Source organism: Mobula hypostoma, chromosome 8 (genome assembly GCF_963921235.1).
Source record: "Mobula hypostoma chromosome 8, sMobHyp1.1, whole genome shotgun sequence".
In the NCBI taxonomy this organism is placed as follows: domain Eukaryota; kingdom Metazoa; phylum Chordata; class Chondrichthyes; order Myliobatiformes; family Myliobatidae; genus Mobula; species Mobula hypostoma.
In genome coordinates, this window is record NC_086104.1 from 57,126,565 (window position 1) to 57,146,245 (window position 19,681).

Below are 19,681 nucleotides of genomic sequence, written 5' to 3' on the forward strand. Positions count from 1 at the left end.
ACCAGTTAAAGATAGATACAATCTGGCCCAACCACTGCTGCAGGAAACATATTATTTTGACAACAAACTCAGGTTATTTATTTCCCCATTCTTCCTTCTGTAAGATAAATCAATCTATATCATATTCTTCAACTGTTTCAGAACCATTTATTTCCCATCTCCTCTACTCAAATTGGAAACACTACCAATGTGCATGAATATCAGAACTTTGTTTGTGCTAACCTTGATGCCAGTTTAAAGTAAATATCAGCCTGTACATGGTCTATATACCTAAATTCCCCGCCTTTTCATGTGTCTGTCTAAATACCTCTTAAGCATTGCTGTCTCATTTGCTTCTTCCACCACTTCCTCTGGCAGTGCATTCCAGGCAGCCACCACTTTCTGTGTGTGTATGTTCTTTAAAGGCAATTTTAAACTTTCCTCCTCCACTTTAAAGCTATATCCAGTAGTATTTCCACTCTGGGGGAAAAGATTGACTACCTATCCTATCTGTGCCTCTCACGATCTTGTATACTTCCATCAGGTTGCCCCACAGCCTCCATTACTCCAGAGAAAACAATCCAAGTTTGTCCAGCCTCTCTTTTTGGTTAATACTCTGATCCAGGCCACATCCTCGTGAACCTCTTCTGCAACTTTTTTAAAGCCTCCACACTCTTGCAGTGAACAAAATTGTGCACGGGATTCTAAATATGGCCTAACCAAAGTATTTTGTGCCCGAGAGACTTTCTGAGTTTTATATTCAACATCTTGACTGATGAAGACAAGCATGTTGCATGCTACCTTTACTACCCTGTCTACTTGTGTTGCTACTTCCAGGCAGCTATGGACTTGCACATCAATCTCCCAAGGGTCCGAGCATTTACATTCAAAACCCCAAAATACAACACCTCACACTTGCCCAGATTAAATTCCATATACCATTTTACTGCCGCATTTTCAATTAGTCTATATCTTGCTGAATCCTTTGACAATTATCCTCACCATCCAGAGCTCCATCATTTTTTTTAATCATCTGCAAACCTAATAATCAGTCCACTTTCATGCAAACCATTCACAAACAAGATTCCAGCATTAATCTATGAAGAACACCACTGGTCACAGATGTCCAGTTAAACTAACAACCCTCTACCATTACCCTGTATCTTTAATGGCCAAGATAATTTTGAATCCAATCTACCAAGTTTCCATGTGTTTTAATTTTCTAGGTCAGTCTATCATGAGAGACCTCATTAAAGCTTTACCAAAGCCAATGTATATAAATAACATCCACTGCCCTCTTTCGTCATAGACCGTTTTTATCACGTCCTCAAAACAACACAATTAAGTTTGTAAGACATGACTTCGCAAAGCAATGCTGACCATTTCTGATAAGCCTGTGCTTTTCTAGATACGAGTACACCATGTCCTTAAGAATTTTCTGCAATAATTTCTCTGCTACTGATGTAAAGCTAAATGGCATAAGATTTTCTATGCTGAAGAACGGTCTCGACCCAAAACATTGACTGTTTTTTCCTCCAGCATTTTGCTTTGGATTTCCGGCACCTGTAGAATTTCTCATGTTTAAGAGTTTCTAGTTTTTTCAATGTATGTTAAACAATTTTGAGGTTGTTTCAAAAACCTCAATTGCATGAGGGTGAAATACTCCCACACATATTATGAATTAAAAAATCATCTGATATGATCTTCCATAGAAGTAGAGAATGATTTTAATACCTGCAGAATTTTCACCCCTTTAGTCTGTGGCATAATAAATTTAATGTGAGAGAATTGGGCAATGTAGGTCCAACTTATTAAGAAAACATGCTTTTATTATACACAAAAATAAAAAAACAAATTTCACTTACTGTCCTAATAATGATAGAATTGAGACATTTTCTTGACTTCAGTGTTATTATATATGCATAAAAGCAGAAGACATACACTACTGTAAGAGAGGAGAATGGAGAAGATGCTGCTTTTGCTTTTGAATACAAGGAAGATGCACAAAGTCTTAATATTTTGCTTTAAGCCTTTGAAAAATCGATAAAACTTTAAGGAAGAGTGGATTTAAGACCTAAGGAGGTTAGTGGAATAAAGTGTAGAGGTCTAAAATGTTAAAATTAATGTAATTTATTCTTCTTAAACAGCATTTTAGGAGATGAAGTCCTCGGAATTTGGCCTCGAAATGCCGAGAAAGCAGATGTCAACTGTGCCTGTGTATCTCATGCTGGGTTAAACTTAGTGACAGGGGATGACTTTGGTTTGGTGAAACTTTTTGACTTTCCTTGCACTGAAAAATATGTAAGTGAATCTTATTTTTATACGGGTGAAAATATCATTTCATTTTTAATAGGAATTGCCCATGTAACCAGAATACTTAAGGGACCAACAATAATCGCAAAAATATTCTGGAAATTAATTGGAGCCTGAAACTCCAAGTGCAAGAGCAGTGTGGGATATTGGAATGGACATCAATTTAAAATGTGATCCCCTATCGTTCAGTTCCTTGTGTCACCATAATGCATTTTGACAAAGTGCAAGCCTCTTGTGCCATCTCATCGAGTTGGATTACCCCACATAATGAAATGGTTGATCTAATCTAGTATTTTATATTATAAATGTTTTTATTCCATTGCAACATAGAAGTAAGCTGTTTGTCCTATCAAATCTGCCAAGTCTCAGTGTAATCCCTTTGTACATGCCTATTAGCAGTCCCACCCCAATCTTCCATCCATCCACCTACACTTAAGACTGTTTAGTTATCAACTAATCTTCCAACCAGCTTAAATATTACATGCATGAGGAGCAGTCACTGACGAAGGGCCTTGGCCCGAAACATCGACTGTACCTCTTCCTAGAGATGCTGCCTGGCCTGCTGAGGTTGAGGTTCTGAACTGGAAGAAGGCCAAATTTGAAGAAATGAGAAAGGATCTAAAAAGCGTGGATTGGGACAGGTTGTTCTCTAGCAAAGATGTGATTGGTAGGTGGGAAGCCTTCAAAGGGGAAATTTTGAGAGTGCAGAGTTTGTATGTTCCTGTCAGGATTAAAGGCAAATTGAATAGGAATAAGGAACCTTGGTTCTCAAGGGATATTGCAACTCTGATAAAGAAGAAGAGGGAGTTGTATGAAATGTATAGGAAACAGGGAGTAAATCAGGTGCTTGAGGAGTATAAGAAGTGCAAGAAAATACTTAAGAAAGAAATCAGGAGGGCAAAAAGAAGACATGAGGTTGCCTTGGCAGTCAAAGTGAAGGATAATCCAAAGAGCTTTTACAAGTATATTAAGAGCAAAAGGATTGTAAGGGATAAAATTGGCCCTCTTGAAGATCAGAGTTGTCGGCTTTGTGCGGAACCAAAGGAAATGGGGGAGATCTTAAATAGGTTTTTTGCATCTGTATTTACTAAGGAAACTGGCATGAAATCTATGGAATTGAGGGAATCAAGTAGTGAGACCATGGCAACTGTACAGATTGAAAAGGAGGAGGTGCTTGCTGTCTTGAGGAAAATTAAAGTGGATAAATCCCCGGGACCTGACAGGGTGTTCCCTCGGACCTTGAAGGAGACTAGTGTTGAAATTGCGGGGGCCCTGGCAGAAATATTTAAAATGTCGCTGTCTACGGGTGAAGTGCCAGAGGATTGGAGAGTGGCTCATGTTGTTCTGTTGTTTAAAAAAGGATCGAAAAGTAATCCGGGAAATTATAGGCCAGTGAGTTTAACATCAGTAGTAGCTAAGTTATTGGAGGGAGTACTAAGAGACAGAATCTACAAGCATTTGGATAGACAGGGGCTTATTAGGGAGAGTCAACATGGCTTTGTGCATGGTAGGTCACGTTTGACCAATCTGTTGGAGCTTTTCGAGGAGGTTACCAGGAAAGTGGATGAAGAGAAGGCAGTGGATGTTGTCTACATGGACTTCAGTAAGGCCTTTGACAAGGTCCCGCATGGGAGGTTAGTTAGGAAAATTCAGTCGCGAGGTATACATGGAGAGGTGGTAAATTGGATTGGACATTGGCTTGATGGAAGAAGCCAGAAAGTGGTGGTAGAAAATTGCTTCTCTGAGTGGAGGCCTGTGACTAGTGGTGTGCCACAGGGATCAGTGCTGGGTCCATTGTTATTTGTCATCTATATCAATGATCTGGATGATAATGTGGTAAATTGGATCAGCAAGTTTGCTGATGATACAAAGATTGGAGGTGTAGTAGACAGTGAGGAAGGTTTTCAGAGCCTGCAGAGGGACTTGGACCAGCTGGAAAAATGGGCTGAAAAATGGAAGATGGAGGTTAATACTGACAAGTGTGAGGTATTGCATGTTGGAAGGACAAACCAACGTAGAACATACAGGGTTAATGGTAAGGCACTGAGGAGTGCAGTGGAACAGAGGGATCTGAGAATACAGATACAAAATTCCCTAAAAGTGTCGTCACAGGTAGATAGGGTCGTAAAGAGAGCTTTTGGTACATTGGCCTTTATTAATCATAGTATTGAGTATAAGAGCTGGAATGTTATGATGAGGTTGTATAAGGCATTGGTGAGGCCGAATCTGGAGTATTGTGTTCAGTTTTGGTCACCAATTTACAGGAAGAATATAAATGAGGTTGAAAGAGTGCGGAGAAGGTTTACAAGGATGTTGCCGGGACTTGAGAAGCTCAGTTACAGAGAAAAGTTGAATAGGTTAGGACTTTATTCCCTGGAGCATAGAAGAATGAGGGGAGATTTGATAGAGGTATATAAAATTATGATGGGTATAGATAGAGTGAATGCAAGCAGGCTTTTTCCACTGAGGCAAGGGGAGAAAAAAACCAGAGGACATGGGTTAAGGGTGAAGGGGGAAAAGTTTAAAGGGAACATTGGGGGGGCTTCTTCACACAGAGAGTGGTGGGAGTATGGAATGAGCTGCCAGACAAGGGGGTAAATGCAGGTTCTTTTTTAACATTTAAGAATAAATTGGACAGATACATGGATGGGAGGTGTATGGAGGGATATGGTCCGTGTGCAGGTCAGTGGGACTAGGCAGAAAATGGTTCGGCACAGCCAAGAAGGGCCAAAGGGCCTGTTTCTGTGCTGTAGTTTCTATGGTTCTATGCTGCGTTCACCAGCAACTTTGATGTGTGTTACATACATGAGGAAACTGCTGCACCTGAGAAGTCCACATGGACACAGAGAGAACATGCAAATTCCATACAGATTGATTTGGAGATCTGAATCGAACCTGGATTGACAGAGCTGTGAGGAAGCTGCACTAAACTGCCTTCATCAATTACCCCTTTAGTGTTTCAGGCAAGAGAATGCAAACCAGGTTTTGCAAGCTAGGATCTGGGCAAATTTAATCAGCTTTGTCAATGCTTCTGAAGAGAAGTTGCTACAAGTAGCAGATTGAACTCTCTAAAATATTTCATGATCTTCAGCTTCTGTAAGAGTAGTTGCCACTTTTAAAGTTGCTATAGAATTTTGTAGTAAGATGCCTGACCACTCAATCTCTGTTGAATGAACATTTGGGCAAATGCTTCATTACTGTCCTTGAAAGAAATGTGTCAGATGTTTGGAAGTTCTAGCCCACTCTTTCTGATGGCAGAACAAAAGATTGTATTAAAAGGTGAAAGATTTGTGGTGCAGTTATGAATCATGTTCAATAATTGATTACCCTGACATTTTTTTTTCTTGTATTTCATTAGGCCAAACACAAGCGTTATTTTGGACATTCTGCACACGTGACAAATGTACGTTTTTCCCATGATGACAAGTATGTTGTTAGTGCTGGTGGTGATGACTGCAGGTAAGATTCTAAAAATGTGATTTACCTAAATCACTGTGTTTTCAATTTAGGTAAATGCCCAGTTTTGTTTTTCATATTAATAACTTTGCAATGAATTAAAATGCCAAGAAATTGAAATATCACTTTAGCTTTCTAATTAAATCTTTATTGACACTAGGGCAAAAAAAAATTAAAATAAAAGAATCTATAAGGTAGGCCTCGACATTCTGAAAACTATGATAGCTGTCTCCATAAATCAGAAAGGATCTTGTAACTAAAAGTAATAAAATTAGTAAGGTTATCACAAGACAAAGGAGCAGAAGTAGGCCATTTGGCCCATCGAGTCTGCTCCGCAGCTCCCCCATGAGCTAAACTATTCACCCATCTAGTTCCAATTTCCAGCTTTTTCCCCATATCCCTTGATACCCTGACTAATTAGATACCTGTCAATCTCCTCCTTAAACACCCTCAATGATCGGGCCTCCACAGCCATATGTGGCAATGAATTCCACAAATCCATGACCCTCTGGCTAAAAAAAATTTCTCCTCATCTCTGTTCTAACTGGGTACCCTCTAATTCTAAGACTATGGCCTCTTGTCCTGGACTCACCCACCAAGGGAAACAACCTTTCCACATCTACTCTGTCCAACTCTTTCAACATTCGAAATGTTTCTATGAGATCCCCTCTCATTCTCCTATACTCTAATGAATACAATCCAAGAGCCAACAGACACTCCTCATATGTTAGCCTCTGCATTCCAGGAATCATCCTCGTAAATCTTCTCTGAACTCTCTCCAACATCAGTATATCCTTTCTAAGATAGGGGGCCCAAAACTGCACACAGTATTCCAAATGAGGTCTAACTAATGTCCCATAGAGCCTCATCAACACCTCCTTACTCTTATACAGTATTCCTCTTGAAATGAATGCCACCATAGCATTCGCTTTCCTTACCACCAATCCAACTTGGTGGTTAACCTTTAGGGTATCCTGCATGAGGACCCCCAAGTCCCTTTGCACTTCCGATTTTTGATTTTTCTTCTCATCTAAATAATAATCTGCCCGATTATTTCTTCTTCCGAAATGTACAACCATACATTTGTCAACGTTCTATCTCATCTGCCATTTCTTTGCCCACTCTCCTAAACTGACTAAGTCTCTCTGCAACCTTTCCGTTTCTTCGACATTTCCTGCTCCTCCATCTATCTTGGTGTCATCCGCAAACTTGGCCACAAAACTATTTAATCCATAATCCAAATCATCGATATACATCGTAAAAAGAAGCGGCCCCAACACCGACCCCTGCGGAACACCACTGGTAACCGGCAACCAATCAGAATAGGATCCCTTTATTCCCACCCTTTGCTTTCTGCCTATCAGCCAATGCTCCACCCATTTCAATATCTTTCCTATAATTCCATGGGCTCTCATCTTATTAAGCAGCCTCATATGCGGCACCTTATCGAAGGCCTTTTGAAAATCCAAATACACAACATCCACAGCCTCTCCCTTGTCAATCTTATTCGAGATTACCTCAAAAAATTCCAATAAGTTGGTAAGGCAGGATCTTCCCTTCATAAAACCATGCTGGCTTCGGCCTATTTTGTCATGCACCTCGAGGTATTTCATAACCTCGTCCTTGAGGATTGACTCCAATATCTTTCCAACCACTGATGTCAGACTAATAGGTCTGTAATTTTCTTTTTGCTGCCTCCTTCCTTTCTTAAATAGCGGAACTACATTTGTGACCTTCCAGTCCTCTGGAACCATGCCAGAGTCTATTGATTCCTGGAAGATCATTTCCAATGCTTCCACAATCTCCAAAGCCACCTCCTTCAGAACCCTTGGGTGCACCTCATCCGGGCCGGGAGACTTATCTATTCTTAGTCCACTTATCTTACCAAGTTATGCAGGTTATAATTTTGCAAAATAGTAGCCCTGAGGATTGGAAGAATTTTGGGAATCGGATATATTCCATATTAAGTAACTTAAAAAGTTGACTGTAATTATAATAAAATACACTGATACATTTTCTGTGGCTCCACTTTCCCATAATTTGAACAAAGTAGTCCACATTTTTCACTATCAGTTCCAGGAATTCTACAAAATTTAAGAACCTTGCACAAATATGCAAGTTCAAATGCTGGACTCCCAAAAGCAGAGCATCTTGCTGAGATTCACCAATACATGTGCTGGGATATCCACTTTTAGATTCTGCACAGCCTTTGAACTGGGATTGTGTGGCTGCAAGAATGAAAAGCATATAGGTTGTTCCTGTTTTGTTTATGTGATGCAGGATGTTTTATCGTTTCTGTTGTTTTATAAGTTCATCATCTTAAACAGAGGAATTGCTTAAAAAATTGAATATCTAGAAAATAGTTCTGTTTCTGTATTGTTTTAAAATATTTCTGAATATCAGATACCAGAGATTTTGCTCTGTGGTGGCTTCCAGAGGAATTTTGAGGGTAAGCGTTATTCTGGCTTGTGATTTATTTGTATTGTTTGAGAACCTGTCACCATTCAGATTTTCATTATTTGACTGGGTGTCTTAGTGCACCTTCCAAATCCAGAGAAGACAAGTTCTGGGAAATGGAGAATACAGTTTGCCAAAAAACTGAGGAAAATCCAGGACAATATTTGTCATTACTTTCAGCATCTGAAAGCAATTTGTACATTTTAGCAACTCTTTCAGTAAAAAATAAACTTCATTGATGAATTATCTCAACATAAATATGGAAAATTAATAAATTAAGGTATTCTTGTTTGTTTGCAGTATATTTGTTTGGCGATGCCTTTGAAGAAAAAAAATGTCCAGTGGCTGTTTCTTTCGAAAGATGGAATCCTAAATGCCTCAATAACAACTTGGCTGCTAGAAAGCAAAAATGCTTAAAAAGGTGCATATATTTTAAAAAGGTGTTTGTGTAAATTATCAACTGTGTCCACAAAACATATTGTGATTGTGAAGCCTGTGATGTGAATGCCACTAAAGATGCTGAAAATGAGAACTCAATGCAGATTGCATTAGGACAAAATAAAACTGATGGACAGGATAACTAGTGTAAAGAAACCACTTGGCTGTGGTTTTTGATGACATCTTTAGCAAGCATTTATGTATTGAGAGCAAATGTAGACCTTGGCGACACACAGCATATTCCTCAACAAAACGTAACATGAGTGACTTGTGAGGATGGTTATCAGAGAGTGGTCTTAAAACTGGATTGTTGCAGCAAAATGTGATCTCATTCTACAGCAAAATTAAACTTGCTAAATTTAGTTTGTTCAGATATACAGTTTTATGCAAGATAGAATGTAGAAATTATTTTGTTGGTACAGAGGCTTTTATAAGTTTACATAACTCTTACAAGGTGCAAAAAGGCTTGCTTCACAAATACAACAGGACTGATTTATATGTAGCTATAAATTGCTGCTAAGTAATCAGTCACTGTATTTCATCTTGCAAGTATCTTTACTACAAAAGATCAAAATTATAGACAGTGCCAGAGTATTAAAGGTATTCCAAAGAATACTTTATACTGTTGACCCTATGTCTTTATTCAGGGAAGTTCTACTGAAGCAAGGTTTAGAATTCTTAAATAGTGTTGTAGCCAGATCAGTTTGGTTTGGCAGAGAAGGGATTCTTGTGTTCAGGTATGATTGTGATACTTTTCCCCATCTACCTCAATGTAATCCTGGATCCATTTTCATGGTCCAGGGTAATTGGACACCCAGCAGGATTCAGCAGGTGGAAGATTGGGTTAAAATGGAAGGTGAGGAATTCACTACTAAGCCCTCTTCACTTACATAATGTTGGAAAATAATTGCCACCAACCTTAAGCTTATCAGTTAACAGTTCCAGGGTGATTATGACCCAAAACATATTTTGGTAGACAGGCCAGAACTTTTGATGACATTTATATGTAATAAGTGATGAAGAGGTCAGCAGCAATGTTAAAGCACAATCAAATGGGAAGGAAAGGGATGCTACTATTATGCTTGTAATTTGTTTTTAAAAAGGCTCATCTCCAAATTTTGATCAGTATTTTTTTATACAGCAAAGGTGTTTGATTTTTTTGCCAAATAAGAATGTTGAATCTGTCTTCCTTGGCCTGTATAGCTGGTGTATTCTTAATTATTATAAATCTTAATATAAATTAAACCACAGTTTGCATGGGAGCAATGGTTGAAGGTTAAGCTAGATTCATGTGTAATTTACCAGAATGATCCAGAAATGGATACTTAAGTTACATGCACACACAGAATGGAGAAGCTGAGGTTGTTCTTGGAACAGAAGGAGATCAAAAGGAGTATTTAAAATGACTAAGGTATAGTCAGCACTGATAGTGAGAGAGAAACTGTTTTCTCATTCGATATACCCACCATCTTATAAATGAATACCCTTCCTCTTCCTTTTTAAATCTTTTCTCTCTCGCTTTACATCTGATTCCCTTCCTCTGGGGAAAAGGACCGTCTATCTAAGCCCTTCAAGATTTTATACACCTCTCAGTTCAGACACTAGTCTCCTATGCTCAAATGAATGAAAACCTAGCCTTCCCCATCCCAAAGGTGGCAAATTTTATAAAGTTCTTCAGCCCTAACTGAGGACTTCAGCAGGTAGAAGAATGGGCTAAAATGGAAGGAGAGGAAGTCACTACTAAGCCCTCTCCAGTTACATAATGTTGGAACATAATTGCTCTTCCTTGAGTCTAGCAACTTTCTGGTAATTTTTTTTTTGCACTCTTTCCAGCTTATTGGCATCGTTCTTATACTTGCCTTAGCCCAGATGGGATTGTAGGAATCATTGCTGATTAACAATTTTGAACCAGGTCCCAATATTCTAACGGTATACTGTTGCATTGAAGGCGATGGTGAATTTTACGTGTCTTTCTATACCAAATAGTCCATGTTTTCAGGGATCTTTTCCTGAGCTCAACGGCAAAGGTACAAGAGGGACAGCTGGTAGAAAACCAATCCATTTCAGTGCTAAGTTTTAGGTATGTAGCCTTCAGGGAAGATGTAAAGAGGCAACTGAGAGCATATAAATACAAGCCTCAACTACATACTGCATTTCAATTTGCGTTTGGAAAACTTCAGGACCAAAGTGTCATTGCTTTGAGTTGAATATCCCACTAGATAGTCCTCCTGCACACTTGTCCCATCCCTGACTCTAGCTACTACCCAAGCCCAGATATGTCCATGACCTCTGAGTACAAAATAATTTCCAGGATTATACAGAGTAACTAGCCAGTAATGGAATGATCATCTGTGTTTAAATCTCAAACAACAGGAATTCTGCAGATGCTGGAAATTCAAGCTCTGAATATACCCCTTGCCCATCCTCTGGGTCCCCCCCACCTTGTCTTTCTTCCCGGACCTCCTGTCCCATGATCCTCTCGTGTCCCTTTTGCCTGTCACCTGTCCGGCTCTTGGCTCCATCCCTCCCCCTCCTGTCTTCTCCTATCATTTTGGATCTCCCCCTCCCCCTCCAACTTTCAAATCCCTTACTCACTCTTCCTTCAGTTGGTCCTGGCGAAGGGTCTCGGCCTGAAACATGGACTGCGTCTCTTCCTAGAGATGCTGCCTGGCCTGCTGCGTTCACCAGCAACTTTTATGTGTGTTGCCTGTGTTTAAATCTCTCTGATTTTAAAAATCCCTAGGTTGTCAAATGTTAAGCTATGCCCTGTTCCTGAAATCAAATAGATTGAAACTGTCCTGCAACAATTTAATTTAATGTTCCCATTTACTATAGAATTTTATTAAGTTACAACGTTATAGTTATAATAATTTCAATTAGTTGAAAAGCAATCTAAAGCAAAGTAAAATCACTGCAAATTACAGAAAATGTGTCTTTTTGTTTCCACACCCTTTTGGGGTAAGTAAGGTACTGTTAGTGTGCAAGTAAATATTAATACATGCTCTGAGAAGTGTCTGCTAAACCTAAACATATTGAAGCCATTTTGCACCTCAGAAAAGGTATCCCATTACCTAAAACTACATTTCTAAATCATGTGCCAGCATTGTGCAATAAAGAATTTCTTTAACAATTTGAAAAAGGTAGCACAACCCCATACTGCTGTTGTGTCTGCGAAGCTGCCTTGTTTCCCCCTATTGCCATAGTTTTATTTGTACATTACTTGTACGTTAATTAATTTTACTAAGTCATATCCATCTGACTTGGGAAATTCTTTGCACAAGTGCCTTTGTACAATTCTACATACAATTACCTATTGATTTAGTTGTGCAATACAAACCATACATGGTGCTAATGATTTTAGAAATAGTGAAATGAAGTTAGGGCAATGTCCTATTTGAATTTGGACTTTAAGTGATCAGTCTGTATATAAAATCAATACTTCTAGCAATAGTTAAATATTCCAATTTGGAATGTGATTGCAATGCCTTTTCTTTGCAGATTAAATTATTTATAGTTAAGGAAATTGTTATTTATTGCTAAACAAGAAAACCTAAATAAATGGCAAACATTAACTGCATAGGTATATTATTTCAGCTTCTAATTCACAAAGTAAATATACAACGAAGTATTTGCAAGGCCTGTCTGAACTTAAAAATGCAAATATTAACCCTGCATTTATAGATGAAATGAATCTGTTTTTCACATAGTTGATGTATATAATTGATCATGGTTTGGCCATAGTACAATGACCTGCTCAATGGAGTATTCTACAAAACCTTAACTTCAGTGTGGATAAAAAAGCAATCTAATATATTTCAGCACCTTCAGTGGACTAACACGTTTCAGCTTTACAATATCTTTACCATTCAAGAAGTGTTGCCTTATAATGTTTATGTGAGAGTGGACTATTCAACTAAGTGTTTAAATTCAGCAAGCCAAAGCTCACTATGCAGTTTAGCCACTAGTATGGTGGTTTGAGAGTAGTGTCATAAAAAATCAGATTAATAATAATTTTAATGGTGTTTGTATTATTTACAGTGTGTATTTGTGCTTACTTGTCTTTTGATATTTTTTGGGATTTTTTTTGATGTGTACAGATAGGTACAATTATCAAGACATTGACATGATTTTATATATTAGAATAAAATAGCAATATTATATCCATGGAAACTTAAGTACCTAAATGAAAGTGGAAAAACTAATTTTTGATTCATTTTGAAAAATACAATTCTTACATTTTTCTATTTGATTTTTAAATTGCAAATGTATCATTGATAAATTTGTTATACAGTGTAAAATAATGAATTGTATTATAATGTAATATTAAGCTGCATCATGCATGAAATTTATTTTTTAAATTAAGAATCAATTGTTTGGGCTTAAATGAAGTAATAGGATCCAAGTGTCACTAATGTAGCAACGGATTTTATCAGAGTGTGGTCAGTTTCTTTTATACAAAAATGAAGTCATTGTTTAATTTTTAATGTTTTGGTATGAATATGATATCCAACAACTAATAAAACAGTACTTTTACCATATTAAAAATGCAGTTAATTTCAAGATAATGCAAAATCATTTAGCCAATTCATATTGCTGATGGGGAAGGAACTTAAAGATGCAAAAGAGCATGAAATAAAAAGTCAGGCAAATCTGTTCTTGCCTTCAACAAGATTTGCCTTTTATTTTCCTTGTAGATCAAAAATAGCCTTCCTGTCTTTAATACATTTATGATCACTACACTTCTGATATGGAGAATTTATAAATCTCAGAAGAAAATCCTTAACAAGTCTGTCTTAAATGCAATTTCTTCTCAACATTTACTAGAAACTTATATTGTGTCTACAAAACTTAAATATTATAGTTTCATAATATCGAAGATGTAGTGTCACAGTCTTGTACAGTTTAACAAGGCTTGTTTATTTTTCTTCTAAATTAAGGCCAACTATTTGGCATTTAATGTGGTGTACTGTACAAAGAGATAGTTCCATCTCTATAGCTGTATTATGTATTCTAACATTCAAGTAACATTGTTTTTCATTCTTCCCAATAATAATTTCAACCACAAATTTCCCCAAAATATAGTATACTGTTAAAGTGTTGCTTCTGGCTTAGGGAATTAAAGGTAAAGGAACCCTTTGGAGTCAGTGATCATATGATAGAATTCATCATACAGTTTGGGGGGGGGGGAGCTAAAATCAGATGCATCAATGTTACAGCAGAGTAATACTTTAAGATCATTAACAAAGTGCCACATATGAAGCTGTTTAACAAATTAAAAGAACATGGTATTACAGGAACGATACTAGCAAGGATAGAGCATTGGCTGATTGGCAGGAGGGAAAGAGTGGGAAGAAAGGGAGCCTTTTCTGAGTGGTTGCTGGTGATTTGTGGTGTTTTGCAGGAGTCATGGTTGGAACTGCTTTTTATGTTGCATGTCAATGATTTGGATGACAGAACTGATGACTTTGTGGCCAAGTTTGCAGTTGATGCAAAGATTGGGGGTGGGGGGTAAGTAGTGTTGAGGAAGCAGTGGCAGATTGGGAGAATAGGCAAAGTTGCAGATGGAATGCAGTTTCAGGAAATTTATAATCATGCGCTTTGGTAAAAGGAATAAAAGCACGGACCATTTTTCTAAATTGGAGAGTAAATTCAAAAATCAGATAAAGGTTAACTTGGAAGTTGAGTCAGTGGGGGGGGGGGGGGGGTAAATTTAATGTTACCAAATTATGGAATGGTTCCAGAGGACTGGAAAATTGCAAATGTCACTCCACTCTGAGGGATGGAAGCTAAAGACAAGAAATTATAGTCTAGTTAGCCTGATTTTAGTGGGTGGAAGATATTGGAGTTCATTATTAAGGGTGAGGTTATGGGGTACATGATAAAATAGGCGGAAGTCAGCATCGTTTCCTTAAGGAGAAATCTTGCCTGCCAAATCTACTGGAATTCAAGTAGTAACAGGCCAGACAAAGGAGAGTCAGTGGATGTTTACATGGATTTTCAGGCCTTTGATAAGGTGCCAAGCTACAAAGCTGCTAAAAAAATTGGTAGAAGATTGCCTCCTGCCAGTCAGCCAAAGCGTGGGAATAAAAAGAGGACCTTCTCTGCTTGGCTGCCAGTGACCAGCAGTGTTCTGCAGGGGCCAGTGTTGTGATTGCTTCCCCCCCCCCCCCCACATTACATGCCATCAAATAAATCATTGACGGCAGGGAGTCTGCAGAAGGACTTAAGATTATGAGAATGGGCTAAGTGGGAAGTGTATGGTTATACACTTTGGTAAAAGGAATAAAGGACACAAGAGAAAACTTAAGAAATCAAAAGGGTTTAAAGAAGGCATGAGGTTGCTTTAGCAGACACAGTGAAGGAGTATCCCAAGGGTTTCTACAGATGTTAGGAGCAAAAGGATAGGTGCTCCAGAAAATCAGAGTGGTCATCTATGCGTGGAGCCAAAAGGAATGGGGCAAAATCTTGTTATTTTTTTCCTATCTGTATTTACTTGGGAGACAAACATAGAGCCTATAGAAGTGAGGTAAAGGAGCATCAACTTCATGGGCCCTATACAGATTACCAAGGAGTTTTCTGTCTTGAGGCAAATTAGGGTGGACAGACCCTCAGGGCCTGACAAGGTATTCCCTCGGACCCTGTGGGAGGCAAGTGTGGAAATTGCAGTGGCCCTAGCAGAGATATTCAAATCATCCTTAGCGAAGGTGAGGTACCAGAGAATTGGAGGATAGCTAATGTTGTTCTATTTAAAAATAGCTCTAAGAATAAAACAGGAAATTATAGGCAGTGGGCCTGTCAGCAGTAGTGGGAAAGTTCTTGAAAGGTATAAGGGACCAGATATTTAAGTATTTGGACAGACAGGGACTGATTAGGGATAATCATGGCTTTGTGTGGTAGTTTGCATCTAACCAATCTTAGTTTTTTTTTTGAGGAAGTTACCAGGGAAGGTGATGAAGGCAAGGCAGTGGATGTTGTCTATATGGATTTCAGCGAGGCATTTGACATAGTTCCATATGGGAGGTTGGTTAAGAAGGCTCAGTCGCTTGGCACTCGAGATGTAGTAAATTGGATTAGACATTGGTTTTGCGGGGAGAGGTAGTAGACGGTTGTCTCTCTGACTGGAGGCCTGCGACTAGTGGAGTGCTGCAGGGAATGATGCTGGGTCTGATGTTTGTCATTTATATCAGTGATTTGGATGATAGCGTGGTAAACTGGATTAGCAAATTGCAGATGACACCAGGACTGGGGGGTACAGTGGACAGCAGGGAAGGCCATTAAAGCTTTAAGGGGATCTGCAACAGCTGGAATTTAATGCAGACAAGGATGAGGTGTTGTACTTTGGGAGGTCCAACCAAAGTAGCTCTTAACATGGTGAGCAGTAGTGCACTGAGTGCATAAAACAAGGGGATTTGGGAATACAGGTCCATAATTCTTCAAAAGTAGACAAAGCCATTGAGAATGCTTCTGGCCCAATGACCTTCATAGATCAAAGTATGATTACAGAAGTTGTCTAAGACTTTGGTGAGGCCTAATCCGGACTTTTGTGCGCAGTTTTGGTCATCTACCTACAGAAAAGATGCAAACAAGATTGAAAGTACACAGAAATCTTAAGGATGTTTCTGGGACTGGAGGACCTGAGTTAGAAGATTGAATAGGTAAGAACTTAGAACATAGAGGATTGAAGGGAGATTTGATAGATGTACAAAATTATGAGGGGTATAGATAGTGTAAATCCAAGCAGGCTTTTTCCACTGTTTGGGTGAGACTACAACTAGATATCATGGTTTAAGGGCAAAAGGTGAAATGTTTAAGGGGAACATGCAGGGAAGGCATCATAAAGACATCAACTGTTACATGGAGAAGACAGGAGAATGGGGTTGAGAGGAACAATAAATCATTGTAAAAGCCCCAATAATATCAGAAAGTGCTAAAGCAACAAACATTTTCCTTAACCATTTTAAGGAAGTTTACAAATACCCTTGACTGGTTGTCCAATCTTATAGGGATAAAGACTCAGCTGCAAAAATAGTTGATGCATTGGTCAAATCACAGTTCATAAGGTGGTAAAAAAAATGTAACATACCTTTTGAGAAGGGGGAAAGAAAATAGAGAAATAAGGCTAATTATCCTGACATTGGTGGTCGGGAATCTGCTTAATACAATTTTAAGGACATGGTTTAAAAAAAAAGGTACTAACAAATAATTATCATTGATAGATCAGGACAGAAGCTCCACCATCTCAGGATTATTGACCTGTTCCATACTGGTTTTTTTAAAGCATGGTTTCAAGTGCAGTCTTCTACTGTGAGATCATGACAAACAAAGCAGAGAGGATAATTGTTGCCTGCACTGACCAAAATGACTGGCAACTCATGAGACCCTTTCACCAGATTCACTGTCAAATTACAGTGTGTTATCAAATATCCAAAGTCAGCTGCATCTGTAAAATCAAGACATTAAGAAACATTTTTATAGTATCAAAATCACCAATACTGGAATCTGAAATAGAATCAGAACATGTATTGGTCAGTTCAGGCCACTTTAGCAGAAAGAAAAGGAGATACCATTTCAGGCGAAAGACCATCCACTTTGTTTTGAAAATGGTTCAAATGAAGGGTCTGTGGCCAAAAACACTGACTGTTTCTCATGTTACAAAACTGCCCAACCCATTCAGCATTTTCTTCTTTGATGATCACTTACCTTTCTTCTGACAACTTGTTACAACTGTTCATTTTAATTACACTGCTGTACTTGTTCCAGGTAGAACGTGGTGCTTCCAGCTGCAATAATTTTAGTTGACAGAGCACAGGTGTGCTTTGCTTGCTGCTCTGGTGAGCAAAAAGGCTGTGCTCCAGCTTTTGCTCAATCATATAGGTTTCTGCTGGTAGATTCATGTGGGTCTCTGAGAGACTTTGCCTACAGTGCTTTGACCAACCTACCTTTTTGAGATTAGGGAGAGCCAGTGATTGCAGTACTAAAAAAGGTAACTTTAAAAAAGGTCACACACAAGATAATTATACAAAATAATAGCTAACAAGGTTGGCAGCTAGTGGATATACTGACAAAGTCTGTTCAGCTATTGCTTTGCTCAGAAGCATTAACTATACTTTGGTGCCAATGTTTTTGATTGGCTCATGTTGGCCTGTTGCTAGTGCTGGATGAGGTGAGAAATTAAGCTAAGAAACAGGTTGATAAAATTTAAAATCAATGTCCAAAGAGTTACTTTATCAAATTAAACTGAGAACTTGCAACTAATAATTTCAACAGCAGATACTACAGAAGGAAATGGTAGCTGAATTAATGAAGATTTTATTACTCAATGTCCTACCTAATTTTCAAATGTCTACCTGGAATCCTGAATGTCCCAGCTAAAATTTGCAACAACCAGTAACGTTCATTTTCATTGCCTAAATGATAAGCACGATGCAGTTGATAAACATTAAGGACTTCGTAACGATCAATAGTTTTTTTTTACAATCCAGTGCTTATGCCTACAGTATGGCCTAGCATAGCAGAGAGAATACTGAGCCTAATGGCATACCAACATCCCCTTGAATTACGGTGCAGGTATGGTCACTAATCACTTCCAGCTCCAGGGACTGATTTTGTTTTCTTCAGAATGACAGGTGAGAGATCATATTTAATATATATGCACAGCACAAAATATTTTGGCTTAGAAATAAAGGCAATGAATAAACAGGCACTTTCACCCAGAGATAAGGTCTAAGATACAGGCCACCTACTCATGCCAGAATCCTGTACATTGATTTCAGTTCAGCATTCAATACCATCATCCCGCAGAGACTAGTGGAGAAACTGTCGCTGCTTGGCCTTAGCACTGCCATGTGTCGCTGGGTTCTGGATTTCTTGACACAGAAACCACAGTTAGTCCGTGTTGGCAGGAACATCCCTGACTCCATCACACTGAGCACTGGATCCCCACAAGGCTGTGTGCTTAGCTCATTGCTATTTACACTGCTAACACATGACTGTGCAGCCAGATTCAAGGAGAACCTGATCATTAAATTTGCTGATGATACCAGTGGTGGGGCTCATCAGCAAAAATGATGAAACTATGAACAGGGAGGAGGTCAAATACCTAGAGAGGTGGTGCAGGGATAACAACTTGATGCTTAATGTCACCAAAACCAAGGAGATGATCGTCGATTTCAGACGGTCTCGGCCTGAGCACACACCCCTCAGCATCAGTGGCTCCACAGTGGAGAGAGTGGAAAACATCAAGTTCCTTGAGGTGCAGATCTCGGACAATCTCACCTGGTCCAGGAACACCACTGGGATTGTGAAACGGGCCCAGCAGAGATTGCACTTTCTGAGGAAGCTTAAACAAGCATCACTCCCCACTAACATCTTAACTACATTCTACAGAGACGTGGTTGAGTGTGTGCTGACCTTTTGCATCACAACCTGGTACTCCAGCTGCAGTGCTGTCGACAAAAAAGCCTTGCAGAGGGTGGTAAGGGGAGCAGAGGAGGTTACTGGGGTCTCCCTACCTTCTGTCCAAGACCTCTTTCAGAGTTCATGCCTCCAGAAGACACGGTACATCATTAAAGACCCCTCACACCCTCTTCATGAACTGTTTGTTCTTCTGCCATCAGGCAAATGTTACAGGAGCATCAAAACTAAAACCACAAGGCTACTAAATAGCTTCCTCCCACAGGCAGTCAGATTGCTAAATAGCTGCTCCACCTGACTCTGCTTTTGGACACTTTTAACTTGCACTGGACACTTATAACTTGATTTTAACTGACATGTGGCTGTTGTGTTTTACTATTTATTGTTATGTTTATTATTTAATGTTGCGTTTATGTTATGATTGCACTGCTCCTGAGAAACGCTGTCTCATTCTGCCCTGCAGAGCTGATGTATGGTTAGAATGACAAAGTTTTTTTGAAACTTTGAATCAAGTCTGCTCTGCCATTTCATCATGGTTGATCCTTTTCCCCCGCAGTCCCATTCTCGTGCCTTCTCCCCATAACTCCATGCCACAACTAATCAAGAACCTATCGTTGTTGTCAAT

General features: G+C 38.9%; 1 protein-coding gene across 1 annotated transcript in view; it reads left to right on the forward strand.

The window, feature by feature from the left end:
- Nucleotides 1-9,609, forward strand: part of LOC134350550 (echinoderm microtubule-associated protein-like 6) — a 392,224-nt gene extending 382,615 nt beyond the window's left edge. The window contains exons 39-41 of the mRNA XM_063055883.1: nt 2,127-2,280; nt 5,651-5,751; nt 8,506-9,609. Of these exons, the coding sequence (XP_062911953.1) occupies nt 2,127-2,280; nt 5,651-5,751; nt 8,506-8,530 (280 nt within the window). The 3' untranslated portion in view covers nt 8,531-9,609. The remainder of the gene's footprint in view (nt 1-2,126; nt 2,281-5,650; nt 5,752-8,505) is intronic.
- The last annotated feature ends 10,072 nt before the right edge of the window (nt 9,610-19,681 follow it).